This window comes from Chinchilla lanigera, unplaced genomic scaffold, assembly GCF_000276665.1.
Source record: "Chinchilla lanigera isolate Chin_1 unplaced genomic scaffold, ChiLan1.0 scaffold00016, whole genome shotgun sequence".
Classification (NCBI taxonomy): Eukaryota; Metazoa; Chordata; class Mammalia; order Rodentia; family Chinchillidae; genus Chinchilla; species Chinchilla lanigera.
Window position 1 is genome coordinate 12,668,707 of NW_004955417.1, and position 18,500 is coordinate 12,687,206.

The 18,500-nt window shown below is 37.5% G+C and overlaps 1 protein-coding gene across 2 annotated transcripts in view; it reads left to right on the top strand.

Moving 5' to 3' along the window:
* Cpq (carboxypeptidase Q) overlaps nt 1-18,500 on the top strand; it is a 435,107-nt gene that overhangs the window by 82,878 nt on the left and 333,729 nt on the right. For both annotated transcript variants that reach the window (XM_005381836.2, XM_005381837.2), the window contains one exon: nt 1,896-2,361. In XM_005381836.2, coding sequence (XP_005381893.1) covers nt 1,929-2,361 — 433 coding nt within the window. In that variant the 5' untranslated portion in view covers nt 1,896-1,928. The remainder of the gene's footprint in view (nt 1-1,895; nt 2,362-18,500) is intronic.

The window sequence follows — 18,500 nt, forward strand, 5'->3', positions numbered from 1 at the left end:
GAGAGAGAGAGAGAGAGAGAGAGAGAGAGAGAGAGAGAGAGAGAGAGAGAGAGAAACCTAAATGTGCTCTAGAAGGAAGGAGGACAGATGAAGTAGTTGGTATCATTTTTTGGAAGGCCTTGTGTACCAGTCAGGCATGAAAATCTCCTTGTAATGTAGTAGTTTATGACTGTGTTTCTGAAATTATCTGTGATGCGTGACTCATTTTTAAATTTCAAACTTGTTAGGGACCAATACTTTTTAAAAATACAGTAACAGTGAATTAGAAAAATGAAATTAAAAAGACATAAATTAAAGCACCGTTTTTAATCATTAAATTTAACAAATGCTGTCTTTGCCTATTTTGTGCTCCTACTAAAGAATAGCAGACTGTTTAATTGAATAATACACAGAAATGTAGTGGCTCAGTGTTTTAGAGGTTGGAAGTCCGAGATCAAGAGGCCACAGCTGGTGAGGACCTTCTTGTATTATAATGTGACAGGAGGCCTCCCATAGCAGAAGAACTAGAGAAGGCAATAGAAAGAGACAGAGCGCAAGAGGGAGCAAGCTCATGCTCACACCCACTCCTGTGATAGCAGTGTGAGTTTGCTCCTGAGGATGCGGCTGTCAGGTTCTAAACAGCACTGAAGGTCTCACCCCCACCCTCAGTACTCTCACAGTGACAATTGAATTTCAATATGTGTTTTGGAAGAGACAGACATTCAGACCAAAGCCACAATTCACAGAAGTGTTTAAGCCAGTATTACCCAGTGGGATGTTCTGTAACAATAGAAATGTTCTCTCTAGGTAGCACAATATGGTAACCACTTGCCACATATGCCTATTGAGCACTTGAAATGTGCCTAGTGTGACTGAGGAATTGAATTTTGATACTATTTAATTTTAGTAAATTTAAGTTGAGGTAATCACATGAGACCTTTGGCTGCCGTGTTGGACAGCAGTGACTACTCTTAGTCTTTGTATTTACCAGCAGTGGACCACTAAAACCAGGTTGTAGACAGCCGTTGGTTTGTGAAGTATACTTAGAGTAGCACAATTTAGAGCATGGATCCTAGTTATTTAATCCCTCAGAGCTGGTTCTCCAGTCCCCAGTTTGTAAAACAAAAGCAACAACAAGAAGCTACCTCTTACAGTTGAGTTGCTATCAGGATTAAATGTGTTAATGAATGCCACGTACTTAGAGCAATGTCTGATACACAGCTTTGTATAAATGTATTATTATCATTATTGTTTTCATTATTGCCATGTAGAGGATGGATATCACACAGTTAAATGGTAACAAAACCCAGTCTTTTTATTAATTCTCTGCTCTTTGTATTAACTTAGACTTTTTCCTTCTAAAAGTGTATTATAATCCCTTGGGTATAGTTGGCATTCAATAAATATCTTTTGAACACAAGCATAAAATACTCTTGGAGCATAGATGAAGAAGTAATTATTTTTGATGGCAAGGAGATTAGAAAAAGTATCAAGAAATGATGACATCTGAAGGGGGCTCAGTGGACAAGTTCAAAGGCAGAGAGGATGGAGCGCACCAGGCAGAGGGGGCGTGGTAGCCCCTTTCGGTCATAGGATATTTACAGGGATCTGCAGCATATGCAGTGTCGGCCCTGTCATTGCTACCACTACTTCGCCCTTCCTACTTCTCATTTTAATCTTTTAGTAGACAGGCTTACAAGTGCATCTGTGGTTTTAATAAATGCTGCTTTATTCATAAGGCCAGTCTCTGCCTCTTTACTTGTTCATGTCTGGGAGTTAAGATGTCTGGAATATGCTTGGGGAGTCTGAGCAATGGCTGGAGGAGAAGAGGAATGCTCTTTGAAAAGCAGTCCCTGGGCTACGGGCAGATAAACTGTGAGATTCTTTCCCCTAAAATATGTTTTTTATTTACATAGTTTATTTTAGGAAGAAAACCGTTTGGAAAAAAGATGAAGTTCCTTATCTTCATATGTGTTGGTGTTGTTCACCTTTTGTCCCTGGGCTCTGGGAAGACGATATACCGGAGTGGCATCTCTCAGAGAGCTTTTCAAGAAATTAAAGAAGAAATAGCCAGCTATAAGGATGTTGCTAAAGCGATTATCGACCTTGCTGTTTTTGGGAAATACCAGAACCGGTCCTATGAGCGGTTGGCACTTTTGGTTGACACTGTCGGACCCAGAATGAGTGGCTCCAAGAACCTGGAAAAGGCCATCCAAATCATGTACAAAAACCTGCAAGAAGAGGGGCTAGACAATGTCCACCTGGAACCAGTCAGAATATCCCACTGGGAAAGGGGAGAAGAGTCTGCTGTGATGCTGGCGCCGAGAATTCACAGGATGGCCATTCTGGGCCTTGGCAGCAGCATCGGGACACCCCCAGAAGGTATTGCTTGTCTTTTCACCTTGCTGTGTACTTTATACAACTAATGTCACTTGGGTAATTGATTACAATATGTGTGATTCATATTATAATTTGGGTGATAGGAAAATATAACAATTTCCCATCCTACTGGCTTAGTGAGTTCTCTAAACTTACATTCTTTTTCTTTCTTTCTTCTTTTCTCTTCTTCCTTTATTTGCTACCAAAAAAACCCCCTCATTTTAAAGGGTCACATATTAAGTGAAGGAGCTATAGCTACTGGTCAATGATAGTTATCAGTCCCGTGACTTAATAATTGCAATCTAGAGTGAAGTAGTGTAATTCTGCAAGAATTAAAATATTGGTAAACAGGGTTCAACAATTATGACTTCTCCCAAGTGTTCTCAATGCCCAGACTTTCTTAGAATCAGTAAAATACGAAACAGCAGCTGCACATTGAATTGATTTGAATTTATTATTTTTATGGAAACTGCTAATGCAAGGGTCAAGTTCTACCTTTACTTACCAGAACCCTAGCTCAGCTTTATCAACTAACATAAATGTCTGGGTCAGTAGAAAATAGTCAGTAGTGAGCTAGCAATCTTGAATGTATTCATGGACTAATTTCCTGTGATAGTGAAATTAATTTCTATTCTTTTCATTTTCTCTTATGCCAAGAAAAAGACTCAGTAAGAAATAATCACTTTAAAAAATCTTTATTGAGATATAATTTAAGTACTACTATTTTCACTCACCAAAAATGTGCTGTTTACTGGGTTTTAGTATATTTATGGAATTGTTCAACCTAATTGTAGAATACTTAGATTGTAGGACAAGATTTAATTTTTAAAATTAATTTTATTAGTACAATACATAATGATCATATTCATCATAAGGAATTTGTATCTGTACATAATGTGTCTTGACTGTTCTTTTTCCCCCAAATTCCTCCTCCTTTTGACCCCTATTCCCTTTCTTATGTACAAAAGCTTTGCTACATTTTTTCTTCTATTCTTTTTTTTCCTTTTCCTTTCCTCTCTTCCCCCTCCCCCTTCCTTCTTCCCCTTCCCATTGGAACATTTTCTTCCTATTTCCCAGGACACAGTTTAATTGTAGAACATTATCATCACCCCAAAAAGAAGCTTCATACCCACTAACAACCATTCTTCATTCTCCTCCTAAGATCTCTGCAACCACTAACCTACTTTCTGTCTTTATGGATTTTACCTATTCTGGATATTTCACATAAATAGAATAACACTGTGGTATCTTGTGACCGACTTCTTTCATGTCACATAGTGTTTCTTAGGTTTATTTATGTTGCATGTTTTAGCACTTTGTTTTTCATTGCTGAATAATATTTCATTTTATGGATGTACAGTGGCACCCTGGTTAATGAATGTTTTTATTTGCAAACAGTTTGGTTTGCAAACAGCATTTGGCAAAGTTTTGGTTTTGTTTTGTTTTGCAGACTCTGCATATAGTGACAAACATGACTGTGACCATCTGTTCCACACAAACAGGAGCATGACCATTTTTTCCAAATCGTAGAACAAATTAAGTTTGTGAACTGAGGCACAACTGTGCCATATTTTGTTTGTATTTTCATTAGCTGGTGGACATTTAGATTGTTTCTAGTTTTTGAATCTTTTCCATTTTTTGAGTCTAAACTGGTATAAATAATTTATACATGAGGTGTTTTGTGGGCATATTTTTATTTCTCTTGGGTATATGTCAAGGGGCAGAATTGCTGTGTTATTTGGTAACTCTATTTGATTTATTGAGGTTCTGACAAATTGTTTTCTGAAGTGGCTGTATCAGTTCATGTTCTCAGTAACAATATATTACAATTTTCCTATGAACTTGTAACTCTCCCTTATTCCCTCCCGCACCACCTCCCACCCGTTCCCTCCCCTCTTTCCTTCTTCCATACTGGGAATTGACCTCAGGACTTTTGCACTATGCTACATCATCAGACTTTTTTCATTTTTTTATTTGTTTTTATTATGGGACAGGGACTCACTAAGTTGCTCAGGCTGATCATTGCCTTCTAGACTCCATAGTTTCTGAGGAGAAGTTAGCTGTTAATGTTTTTAGGGTTCCTTCATAGATGGTAAGTTTTTATGCCCTTACTGTTTTAAAGATTTTCTCTTTGTTTTTCACTTTCAGCATTTTGACTGTGACATATGTAATTGTGGATCTCTTTGCTTTTGTCTTACTTGGTGAAATTTTAAAATCATCTAGGGTGTATACATTAATGTTTCTCATCAAATTTGGAAAAAAATCACAGCTATAGTTTTACAAGTATTTGGCTTTCCTTTTCTCTTTTGCCTCTCTTATCCTGGTACTATATTTATGAGCATGTTGATGTGTTTAATATTGTCTCACATTTCTCTGAGGCTCTGTTCATTTCCCTACATGCTTTTCTCTTTCTGTTCTTCAGATTGCACAGCTCTGTCAGTCTATCATCAAGTTCACTTATTCTTTATTCAGTTACCTCCAACCTATTTTTGTGCATTTGTACATCTTTCTTTTCGGCTGTTATATAGTCCAACTCTAGATTTCCACTTAACATTTTTAAAAATCATTTTTCTTTCTTTCTTGATATTCTCCATTTGATGAGACACTGTCATTATGCCTTTAATTCTTTAAGGATTATTGTTAGTATTACTTTTATTTCCTTGGACATGCCTATACCAGCTGCTTTGAAATGTTTTTTGCTATGTTCTATAACAGCCCCCCCCCCCCCCCGCTCAGTATGGCTTGTATCTAGATGTCCTCCCAAAATCTCATGCATTCATCCATGAGGCATTTGGGCCTGCTAGACCATGGATGTGTGAAACTGGAGTTGTATGCTGATTGGTTTAGCATAGTTCTGGATGTTAGTGGTGGATTTACTGAAGAGGAGAGACCCACCTTGGGTGTGGGTGGTACAAACTGTAGGCTTATAGTCAGGATGGAATAAAGAAGGAAAGAAGAAAGAAGTCTGCTGTTTTTCTCCTGCTGTGTCATGAACTGTTTCTCCTCTGCCATGCACCCCTGCCTTGGAGCCAGCCAACTGTGGACTGAAACCTCTACAACTGTGAGCCAAAATAAACCTCTCCTCCTTTATCATGGGTATTGAGTATTTTGTCCCAGGAATGGCAAAGCATCTGAGACAGCCCTATATTGAGCCGCTCACAGGCAGTTTCTAATGCCTCCCTTTTATCCCCATAATTTCTTGCATCTTTTCATGCTTTATAATTTTAAATGAAAAAATGAATATTTTAAACAATATATTATAGAAGTTCTATATACTGATTATCTTCCCTCTGCTCTGCTCACCCCCACTGTCTGTTCATTGGAGTTTGATGTCATTGTTTGTTAGTTCATTTGTTTAGTGACTTGTTGCACTATGAAATCTATTTCTCACACACTGTATATTTTTAAATTTTAGCCTGTGTTCCTAATAGTCACTTTGGGTCTGCATAAGCCTTTATTGGTCAAAGATTGTGCTTAAGTCTCACCAGCTAGTTATATTTTTACTTTTTACTATTAGATGTTTGTGTAACTTGGAACCTGTATTGCAACTGAATGAGTTCATGTTTTTGCCTCAGCTTTAATCAGTGCCTTTAAAGTTTCCTTTCTAATCACTATTAAGAGGGTGCAAGCTTAACCATGCACAGCATCTTACAGATGGCTAAAGTGTGTGAGTGTGTGTGTGTGTGTGTGTATGTGTGTGATTTTATTTTTAAGCCTGGCTTCATAATATTTTCCCCTTGTGTCAGAGCACTTCAATTTTTAGCCAGTTTTTGGTCAGTTGTACTTAAACCTCTTGAGAGAGTGAGGTTTCTGCCCTTTGTTGATAGATCTGAGCAGCTAGAGGAATGTTTTCAGATTTGACCTGTGTCTTGTTCTTATATCTACAGTCTAGGTTATGTCTGTGTCATTCCCAATTTAGAGTTTAGTGGTTTCCCAGGAGGGCACATCTTCTTAGTTGTTTCTTCCCCTGCTTCTTCCTGGTAAAGTTCTGGTTGCTCTACCAGTTTGCTTACTGCTAATGGTATCTCAAAGATACCAGGATCCTAATTGTTCTCAAAAATTTTGTTTGTTTTCAACAACTCCCTTAGCCATGGAAGTCTCCATGATCTCCAAATAAAGTCACTGATCTCAATAAACATTTAGAGCTGTGCATCCTTATCATTTGTCTCTTCCCCTGTGAGAATCTCTGTGCTACTGCACAGGAGCTAGGTACAGTGACAGCAACCTGTTTCTCCCAGAGTACATCTTAGCTGATGCTAGAAGAACAGGCAGGTGGCTCCTGGTCATCTCAGCCTGAGGCTTCCAGTATGGATCGTTACCAATGAGTAAACTGAGATGGTGCAATCAGGGTCCCAGTATTTTTGCTGGCTACCCTTGATGTAGAGCTTCCACCAATGAAGTGCTGGGCAGGGGAATGATGTATCTGTCCTTTTGTCCATGCCTGCATAGACTAGAACTCCTAAAACATGAGAAGGGGTTTGAGGAAATGGGAAACGTTGATAGCCTTCCCTTTCAAGGTGAAATATTGGTAGGCAGCCCTAGACTGAGAACTGGAGCAGAAGGTGGGCCATAGGAGAGAGGACATTCCCAACTTCTTGGTTATACTTCCTGGTAACAGAGTGCCCCATAATGGAGTTCAATAACATGAAACTAGGAGTCGGGGAGAGGAGCAAATCCTGGCCCAAATGCCACGGGCTCTCATTGTTCTTACTGAGACTTAGTAGACTTTCTTAAATCAATGTTGTTCTGTTTTTTGTATGCCCTTAGGACAGTTTTGAGAGATTTAAATGACCTTTTAAACAGTAATTTTCCCACTCAATATTTTGTTAGAGAAATTAGCCAAGTTTCCCACTTCTCATCTCTGGAAATATCACTGGGATGACCAGTTTTGATCTCCCTAGGGCTACATGAATTGGTGCTAAAGGCCCCTAGGAAGCTCCTCAAACCAGCAATCAGTATCTGTCTGGATTTTGTTCAGTTGCCTTCTGTTAATCACTAATTTGTGATTAACTTAAACCCAGCTTATTAAGCCCTCCTAACTGTGCTAAATAACTGGGCTAGATTTTCTCTTCTTTCTTTTTTTTTTTCAGATGAGAAAACTAGACTGTAAGAGATTATGTAGTTTACATGGGATTACACAACTGGTAAAAGGACACGTTCAGTCAAGAATAACTGTCAATGTCTAGTTTGTATATTTAGTCATTAAACTACATTGCCTCACATACCACATACAAATATTTTAACTTTATTTTTATCTATAACATTCCTGTTTTTAGGTACATACTGAAACAGATCTGCGTCAGAAGTTGCTGTCTGTGTACTATGATGGTAGAATATACTGGTTCCTGCATATTTTTTTGGACATGTTTTTCTCTCATTATTTCATTTTTATCATCATTTCTCATTCTGCAGTAGGGACTGCCCTTCCCTGGGTATCTGCCTGGCATTGAAAACTAAGCCAAGTTACTGATTGCTCACGGGGCCTTCAGAACCCTGGGGAAGTGAGTTTTACTCATTGGAATCTATTCTGGTGTTCCAAGACTTGTTTTCATCCGACTCTTTATTCCATGGTGTCCAAAGCAGATAAACAGTTGTCTGGCAACTGAAGTATTTTAGGCTCTGAGGAGACTGGAGAATTAGACTGGCCCAACTGTGAAAGATCCTCACAGGACTTAAAGCTTGCATAAATGAATCTCTAGCTGCAGGTAGAGCAGTGCAGAGCCATCTTCTACCCTGTCTCCAGGAAAACTCATGTCCTGAGTTTGACCTTAGCTAGTAACAAGTTGTGTGACCTTGGTCACGTCATTTAATCATCACAGGCCTTACTAGTGTAAAGTGAGCCATAGTTGCAGTAAGAATGCATAAGGTCTTTTTCAGGTTGGTAAGTGCTATTTTTTTTATGAATCCACAAAAGATGTGAAGCTAGAATTCATAGAGGTTGGGTTCTCCCAGGCATATGTGATGGAACAAATTCTTGGTACATATGATTTCTTTTAAACTTTCTAGTTTTAGACTTGAGTATCACAGTAGGTAATAGTTTCTCCATGTGGGAAGGTGAGGGCTTCATGAGATATCTGTGAGTTTACAGAAAGTATAAATATATGTGAGCAGACCAAGGGATACAGAACAAAACCTAGTCTTGGAAGTGAGGTGGGATGAAGAACAATCTCCGTCCAATTCTAAGAGAACATAATTTGCATCAGATTTGTGTAAACCAAATAACAGAATGAAAATCACCAGTCAAATCTGGAAGAGGCTGAGGTGTGGGCAAGAAGTAGGGACTTAGATAGAATCTGTGGCTCTTTCTCAGCAGACGTAGCTCTTGGTCTTCATGGTGTATGGTCTCCAAATCCATTCAGTAGATTGTTGAGTACATGTTAATCTTCTAGGGAGATTGATTTCTACAGAGGTATAGAGCTTTTCCCAAATACCGTGTGTCAGAAATTGTATGTTTTATATTATCTTGAGAGCCCCCAAAGGCCTGGGCTGAATCTTATCCATTCAATACCTCAATACCTGGCACCATACTCAGTAAGTAGCAGTTTTTCATTTGCTATTTGAGTGGTAGTACATTTTTTAGGTAGTTCTTTCTTTGTGGGTATTTCCTTGTAATTTAAACAAGGTGCTTTCTTTTACACACTGAATGATGATGTTGTTGAACCATCAGCATTTACTTAGAATTTTTTTAAGATTATAGAATTAATACCTGCTCAGTGTAGGGAACATATACATAAATATAAAAATATGTGTTGATATTTTCTTATAAAGTGCTCATTGCTATCACTTTTATTTTTCTGCTAATATTTCCATATGTAGATGTATGTTTATTTTATAAATTTGAGTTTATATTGCATATATTTCATTTCTTTTTTCTCACATGCTGTGAACATTTACCATATACTAATAAATATTATTTGAAATAACTTTTGATGATTACAAACTTAAAGTATAAGAATTAACATAATCAATTAAATTATTAGAATCTCGATTATTTCCATCTGTGTTTCTCTTCTTTTAAATAACACAGAAACATCTTTTATTTATGAATAGATTTCAGAAGAGGTATTTTCACAGTTTTAATAAATAACATAACAAAGGAGGAAAGGTCAAAATATTCTAAGAAGTTGCAAGATAATAGCAATAAATAGTTTTAGAACTGTTCCTATGGATGTAAAGAATGCCAATATACTGTAATTATTACAATTTATTTTTATCTTAGTATTTTTAATTGTTTAAAAGTGTTAATGAAATAAATATATAATACCATATGTTATAGTGCACACATATTTTAATTATTTAAATTACTATTGTTATAAATATTGATACATCTTGCTTCTTGATGCATTTCTTCAAATTGTTTTCCAGAGAGATTGCACATATTTCCTCTTTCAGTGTTTCTTCTAATTCCTTCATCTTTACCTGCATGGATATTTTTTCCTAGTCTTTTTCAATTTGATGGATTAAATGTGTTGGTTCACTGTTATTGTTCTTGCATGCCTTTGCTCATTGGTGAGATTAATATCTTCAGAGGTCTGTTTACTATTCCTTACAATTTTTGTGCATATCTTTTGCCCATTTTTCTAACTGTGCTTTAATGATTTTCTAGTAGATATATAAGATCTCATTAGAAAGTAAGGATTTTAAATGTTTGATTTTCATGTTTGATTCAAGGTGAATATTTTTAAAGCTATTGAGATGGTTTACACTGGCCCATCGTCTCCTTATACACTGGCCCATCCTTTGTTTTTTCTTAAAGACACTTCTCTTACTTGAGGAGTATGGTTAAGAAACTCAAAATAGTAAATTTAACTAATTTACTCTCTTTCTACTCTATCAAACTTCTAAGAAACTGAGATCTTTAGCTTAGTCAACATAGACTTTGGAAATTCAGCCTCATCATTTACAGAGTTGTGGGCAAAAAGCCCTTCACTGTGCTTATAAACTTAGGATCCCATTTTAGCTAGACTTGGATTTTGAGCTGTGTGTGGTGATTGGTACTTCTGCTGGTTTATGTCGAAGTATGTGCATACCTTATTAATTTCCTTTATGGAACTTATTTGGAAAGGGGAGGAAGAGTAGGTAGAGACAGCAGTAGATTTGGTTTCCAGTGTAGAGTTGATTGGATGGGTAATGTTTGACTATGGAGATTAGAATCTAATTGGTTTATGTAGGCATAGGCATCTTAGAAGATTTTACAGGGTTTACAGAATCATTGAGAAGGTGAAGGATGCAGAATTTAAATTGAACTTTTCAGGAATGAATTTCAGAGCGCTTCTGCAGAATCAGGCTACCAAGATTGCTTTTTACCTTTCCTAGATAAAGCAATGGCTTTCCTGAGAGAGTGGAAATAGCAGAAAGCAAGTTCTACCTAATTGCTGCCTTGCAGATTTTATTCAAGTGAATAAAATTGGTGATGTTTAAATTACATATAGAACCCTAGTGTATGAAGTCCCAGAAAAGTTTTTAGAGTTTTAATCTTCGAAAAATTGAGAAGCACATTTGAAGGAGGTTGGAATGGCTATGCCAAGTGCCCATATCTAACACAAAATTTATTTCATTGTGTCTCTTAACAATATGATACAAATGCTTTTTGAGTAAATGAAGAAGAAAGTGTTATTGTTGGAATCCAGTATGTCTCTCAGAAGGGATCTTTGTGTTGAAGGCTTGGTTGCTGATGAGCTTTTGGGAAGTTACTGGGTTATGAGGGCTTTAGCTTTATCAATGAGTTAGTTCACTGATAAGATCATAATTTGACAGTGTTACTGAGAAGTGATGTAAACAGGAGGTGGGGCCTACTTGAAAGGAGTACATCACAGAGACATGGCCTTGAGAGCTATATCTGGTCCCAAGGCCTCTTCCTCTCCAGCTCTTTTCCTCTCTCCCTGCTTCTTGGTTTCCACGGGGTGAGGAGCTTTCCTCCATCACACTCATCTCCTGTGATATTTCTTCCTCACCACAGGCCTAAAAGCAATGGTGCCAGCTGACCATGGACTGAAGCCTCTTAAACCCTAAGCCAAACTAAACCTGTCCTCCTTTAAATTTATTTTCTCACATATTTAGTTCTAATAATGAAAAAGTTGATCAACATAGAGAGCCTTTGGTCAGATAGTATAAGTAATAACACCAGTGGTACTTTGCTCCTCTGTAGCTAATAGAATTGAGTGGATATGATAGAATGAAAAAGAATGTAGAGAAGAGTAATTGTGAAGTGGAGGGAGGCCCATCTCTCTGGGTGTACTGATGGATTGAAGGGAAAATACAGCTGTTTTTCAAGCTTGTCATATAAATTAGAATGGGTTCTCCTTTGTCTTGGCTACCCTTTCCCCCTCATTCTTTCTCATCCTTCTCTCTACTAGACTTCATCTTAAAGACCTCATCCTGGAATTTTCAAAGGTTTTTATCTTCCATTAATAAACATTCTCCTTAAGTTATGTCCATGGCTATGAGTACTCTTGACTTCTATCTGCAGTTTCAAGAATTTCCAGATTTCTTGTCCACCCATAAACTGATCCTCCTGTTTGTTCTGTTTTTCATCCTTATTAATTGCTGTCCACCCAGGCACCTCACTTTGGAGTATCAAAGTTCTCCTAGTACCTGATACGGCATCTTGACTTCATGGTTTTGTCCTGCTTGGAATGCTCTGTGATTAAAAATTCAGCTCCCACATCTTTTCTGTGGAGACTTTTTCTGTGCTTCTCATTCTCAAAGGAGTGTGGACACCTTCCACCTTTCCATTTTTCTTGTGTCCTGAAGATGCTTAATCAAACCATTTCTCTGTCACATTATAAGCCTCTCAAAGACAGACCCTCTAGTTTCAATGATCCTCAACCAGGGGCAGTTTTGCTGCCCTAGGGAAATTTGGAGATTTCTGGAGATATTTTTCGTGGCCATGACAGGAGATGATGTTAGTGAATAGGGGCCAGGAGGATGCTAAGTCTCTCACAGTGTACCAAACAGTTCTCCTCGTCCCTCCTAACAAATAATCATCTACTCCAAAGTCTCTTAATGTGAAAGTTGAGAAACCCTGTACTAGTCTTCATCATAGTTTCTTATACACAGAAAAGTATGAAGAAATATTTACTTAGCAAGTCTTTCCATTTATCTCACTCCAACACCCAGAGGGCCACCAAGCCTTAAATGTCACATATGACTCCCTTTTTTCCATTTCACTCTCACATCCAAGTTTGGGACTTAACACCGGTTATATTTCTCTTAACCAAAATTTCTGACTCCTTTCCTTTTAATCTACTCCCACACTAGTGCTTTAATTATGTTTATAAAATATGATTTCATGCCACTCCCCTACTTAAAACTATTTCATTGTTCAGGGTATGGTTTAAATTCTTATGACTTATGCTTAGTATGTAATAGGTGCATATTAAGTATCTACTGGTTAAGTAATGAGTGGATTTTGAGAAAGGTCACAGATTTTAAAAGCATACTTGAAAACCTGTTCACACTTAAACTTTAAGAAAATGTAGTCTTCATAGTTCTTTTATGTCTGTCATAGTTAATTAATAAGAAGTTTTAGTTTGTGTTTGAGTGAGAGCAGACAGGAAAGAGGAGGGTAAATGAGCATCAATCAAATTATGATTAGGGCGTTTAGCACATTCTACTCTTCCTAGAAACTGAAGCAGCATAGACTTTCTAGAAACCGAAGCATGGAAAGATACAGCTTAGGCTTGTTCCATACCCTCTATGTTCTCATGTCACAGGAACTTTAAATTCCCTTTCTGCCTACTCCGAGTACAAGCTCCACAGGAGACATCTACACCCAGTACTTTTAATTCATTTGTTAGTGAGGTGATAACTAATTTACCCACAAGATCCCACCATCAGATAATTAGTTATTTGTGCCTGCCCTCTTCTCTACCTTTGCTCCCATCAGGGAATAGCATTCCCACAGTTTTTTTTTTTTCAGGGCTTAATCTTGTCTGATATCTAGTCATAGAGTGAGTGGTGGTGCTCTGGAGAGCCTGTACCCACGTATATTTCAATTTGAATTTGGAGCTATGGGAGAAGTTGATGGATATGATCACAACACATCAGAGCTTGCACTTTTCCTCTCTGTGCATTAACAGGTGTGGGAACAAGAGAATAGGAAAAAGGAATTCATATTTATTGAGTGCCTGTCTGTTATACTCTAGTCATTGTGTATATTCTTCCTCTTACTTTTTTTTATGGGGTATGTGTTGTTCTACTTTATAGATGGCATCATTTTGTCCAAGATCATGTAGCTAAATGTGGCCGTCTTGCTCCAAGGTCATGCATTTTTCCTGAGAGCCTTCTCCTTTACCTTGCTTCAGTGGTGGATCATTCTTCCCACATCCTTTCCTCAGTGTTTCTGTAAGAATGAGCTCAACATGTCTATCTCCTATGTACCTTCACTCTCTCACACAAACACCCCCTCATGAAACCATGGCAAAAGCATTACTGAATTTGGTTGCATTGAATTTCTGCTCAATAAAAGCTATCCTGAAGAAAGCTGTTGGACAGCAAAACAAGAGAATATACTAACACTGTGTAAAATTTTTGAAGTGTTAATATTTGGGTGGAAATCAAGGGAAAGTTGGTAACCCTAATAGAAAAGAAGGGGAAGTATATGAACAAGCATTTTAAACAAGCCTAAAAGCTAACAAGTGCATGAAGAGATGTTCAAACTCATTAATACTCAAAACAATGCAAATTTTAAAATTCTGTGATCATTTTATAGCAGGAATGTAAACCGTGTTGGCAGGGCTGTGAGGACATAGGTGCCTTCATACACTGCTGGGTGGGCATGAAGCTTGGTGCCACCATTCTGGACAGCAATCTTAAATGGATTTTGAGCAAAATTAAATATATTTTCATACCCTGTGACTCAGTAATGCATCTCTCTGCTAAATTTTACAAAGAAATGTTCATGAAGACCCTTAAGGGTACATGTGCAGGATGAATGTTGTAACCATGTTTCGGGGGCAGGAGTCATCTGGGAGTCCATCACGGGGAGAGTGGATGTGTAAGTGTGATGTACGTCTCTGAGGAATACTTATAGCAATTGAAAACAATAGATTAATGTATGTATAGTAACATGAATGGACCTTATAAAGCTGAGTAAATTAAGTAAAACATAGACTAATATACATGATGAAATTACATATAGAGAAACGAAATTTTAAAGAAACATAGAATAATAAAGTTTTAAAGAGAAAATAAAAACAAAAAAATCTTAGTATTGTTGCATCTTGGAATGGTAGAATATGGAAAGGAGGAATGAAGAATTGGGAAAAAAGAGAACAAATAAATTTTTAAAGCAAGCAAAGTTAGTGTTTCTGTTTTAATATTTAGATCATTGGGGCTGGGGATTTAGCTCAGCGGCACAGCGCCTGCCTGGCAAGCGCAAGGTCGTGAGTTCAATTCCCGGTACCGGAGAAAAAACAACAACAAAAAAAGACAAAAAACCCAATACAAGATCATTGATCCATTTTAATTTTAGTTTAGTGCATGGTGAGAGATATGGGTCTAGTTTTAATATTTGGCATATGGAAAGCCAGTTTTTCCAGAACCACTTATTAAAGAGGCTCTCTTTCTTCCATTGAAGATATTTGGCCCCTTTGATGAAGGTAAAGTGGCTGAGTGTGTTTGGAATTGTTTCTTCATCTTCTGATCTGTTGTATTGATCCTTGGGTCTATTTTTTTGTTATTGTTTGTTTATGTTGCCAATACTGTGCTGTTTTTTCACAGCAGCTCTGTAGTATAATTTCAAATCAGAGATTATGATGCCTCCTGCTGTTCCTTTGTTGCCCAGAACTGGGTGTGCTATTCTAGATCTCTTCTGGTTCCAAATGAATTTTTGCATTGTTTTCTGTAATTCTGTGAGGTATGCTATTGGTGTTTTGATTGGAATTGCATTAAATCTATATAACAATTTTGTAAGTGTGGCCATTTTCACTATATTGGTTCTTCCTACCCTAGAACAAGGAATATGTTTCCACTGAAAGATAGAGTAGGTAGAGCTCTTGAAGACATAGGTGTAGGAAAAGACTTTATGAAGAAAGCCTTGATTGCACAGGAAATTTTACAAAGAATCAACAACTGACATCTCATTTTACTAAAAAGCTTTTGCGTAGCAAAAGAAATCACCAATGGAGTGAAGAGACAAACCACCACTGGGAAAAAAATTTGGCAGCTGTTCCTCAGACAAAGAACTAATGTCTAGAATATATGAAGAACTCAAAAAAATCAGACCCCTCTAAGTTTAAAGACCCAGTCCAAAAATGGGCATCTGAGATGAATAGACACATTGCAGGTGAAAAAGTAGAAATGACAAATAAATATATGAAAAAGGGTTCAATATCATTGGTCATGGGAGAGATGCAAATTAAAACAACACTACATCTTCAGAAAGAAAGGCTATTATCAAGAAATCAACCAATAAGAAATGCTGGCAAGGATGTGTGGGAAAAGGATCACTTCACCACTGTTGGTGGTAGTGCAAACTGGTGGAACCACTATGGAAATCATCGTGAAGATTCCTGAAAAAACTAAAAGTAGAGGTTCCATTTGACCCAGCTATTCCTCTTCTTGGTATCTTCCCAAAAGAATTAAAAACATCAACCACAGAATTATATGTACATCCACACTTTGTAATAGCTAAATCTGGAAACACCCCAAATACCCATCAATCAGTGAATGGATAAAGAATGGTACCAATTCCCTGTGATGTGGGTTTATTTATATACAGTGGAATTCTACTCAGCCATAATAAAGGATAAACTTGAGACATTTCTAGGTAGATGGATATATCTTGAAACCATACTCTTAAGTGAAATAAATCATACACACACACACACACACACACACACAAATATCACATTTTTTTCTCTGGTCTGAGAAACCAAAAGTGCATATAAGGATCAAAGCGTATATTAGACATTGTGAAATAGGAAGAAAATATTCAAACGGGAAGGGGAATTATGGAAGGAGGAGGGGGAAAGGAAGAAAGGGAAAGGAAAAAAAATAGAAGGAAAAATGGAAACAAAGCTTTTGTAAATAAGGTAAGGAGGGGAGGAGGGTTGAAAGAGGGCAAAGGAAATAGGAAAAAAAGAATGAAGATGTGTCATGCCAGGTACCAATTCCCTGTGATGAATGTTATCATTATGTACACCTAAAATATATCAATAAAATTAATTTTTAAAAAGCAAGCAAATAAAACCAATAGACTTGCTTTGAGTAGGCCACAGATGATGTTTGTACTCTGCTATGAACCAAGGATTATAGTTAATTGAATACTCTGCATCTGAAACTAAAACCAAAAATCCATATATCTGTCAGTGAATCATGAGGGTAAGGCAGATGTTTGGACAGTTTGTCATTTTCTCCAATAGAGAAGGAGGCCATTTCTTTTTTATTCTGTACACATTTTCCAGTTTCTTCTGTCTATCATCTTATGACTTTCACTTAGATTTTTATTTGTACAGTGTAAGTACAATGAATATATTTGCTTATTGTTTATGTGCTTTTAGTTTTCAGGTCAGGTATATCTTTTTTATTGTGTCTTTTAAGTTTCTAAGCTTTGGGGGCAAAGGGGATATCTCTTTTTCATTTGCTTTTATATAACCATTGGCATAATAAAACCTTTAGATCATGTTAGTGATAATCCCAGTGTTTCATTCTATGAAAATATAAGAAGAGGGATCATGTTTCCTGCAGATTTGATGACATAATGTAGGTTGATAGTCTTAGAATTATAGTCATTTGAAGTAAACTAGCAGATACATAGTTTGTATGCTCGGACAGCAAAGGAAAATTCTTTGATACACTTTCCACTGAAAGTTACTTTCTAATAGTTGGTGCTATTTTGATGGTGCCTGTACAGTGATTAGCTAGCTGAAGGTACTTCTATTTCTTAAGGGAAAATACAATAGGTCAAGGCCTTACCATGGGGTTCCTTACGTTCTTGATTTTCTTTGTCTTGAAAAAATGGCATGTAAAATTTCCAGGAACTTTATATCATCAAACTGAAACATTTGTTTATGAGAAAAAACATTAAGCAGATGGGATTTCTTTGGTAGTAGATGGCTTAAAGGTTTGAGATCAACTACTAGTAAATGCATTGGATGTTCAAGACCTGATTGATGAAGTGGATAAATAAGCCACTGGGACCAGATGATATCACCCCAGTGTTTTTGAAGAAACCACAGGGTGAAATTATCAAAACTTGATTAAAGTATGTATTACCTTTGTTAGTAGCGTTGATGCCCCAAGAACTATCAGATTTTCCTTGGAATCACTTGTTATAGAAATTATTTCAAGAAGCTTTTGAGAGCTAGATTTTATTGCTGATTATCACTTCTTCTATTTCATCTTTGTGTTAGGGCTCTTCAGAGAAATGGAAGGAGGGAGAAAGGGAAGGAGTGAGGGATGGGAGGGGGAGAGAAAGAGAGAGAGTTTAAGAGATTTATTGATTGATTATTGACTGCGAGCTAGTGACTGGAAAGCCAGTGGACTCTGTTAAAGCCTGAAAGCTGAAGAGCAGAGCCGATGGTATAGATTCTAGTTCAGGTTTGAAGGCCTGAAACCAGGAGCTCTAAGGGCAGGCAGTTTGCTGTTTTAGCCCAGTCAGGCAGAGATGACTCAACATTCCTCTATCTTTTCTTTCTATTCAGGCCCTCAATAATTGGATGATACCAGTCTACACTGGGGAGGGCTGTCTGGCTTACTCAGTCACCAATTCAGTGCTAACCCTCACTACCAAAAAGAAATAATGTTTAATAGGCTCTCTGGGCATCCTGTGACTTCGTCAGGTTGAAATGTAGAATCAACCATCATAAGTTCCATATAGGTGATAAGGTAATGTGTAGGGCATTTCTGAAAGGTGCACAGAGACGACGAAAATGACAGGTGGAGGGAAGATCTAGGATGTGATTAAAATGCAAGGCTAGGGCAGACTGGGTTTATGGTTGGGGAAACTATTGCACACTTAAAAATAGTGAAAATTGGAGTGTGGGCCGGACTCATACCACCGCGATTCCCAGCCGAAAAGCGCGCAAAGAGCCAGGTAGGCCGCACCCACTCCCGGAGGCCAGGACGCGAGAACAAAGACCCCGGTGACACTGCAGACTGAGTTTCTAGGCGCTGGGAGGCCCAGGGGACGGGCGGGG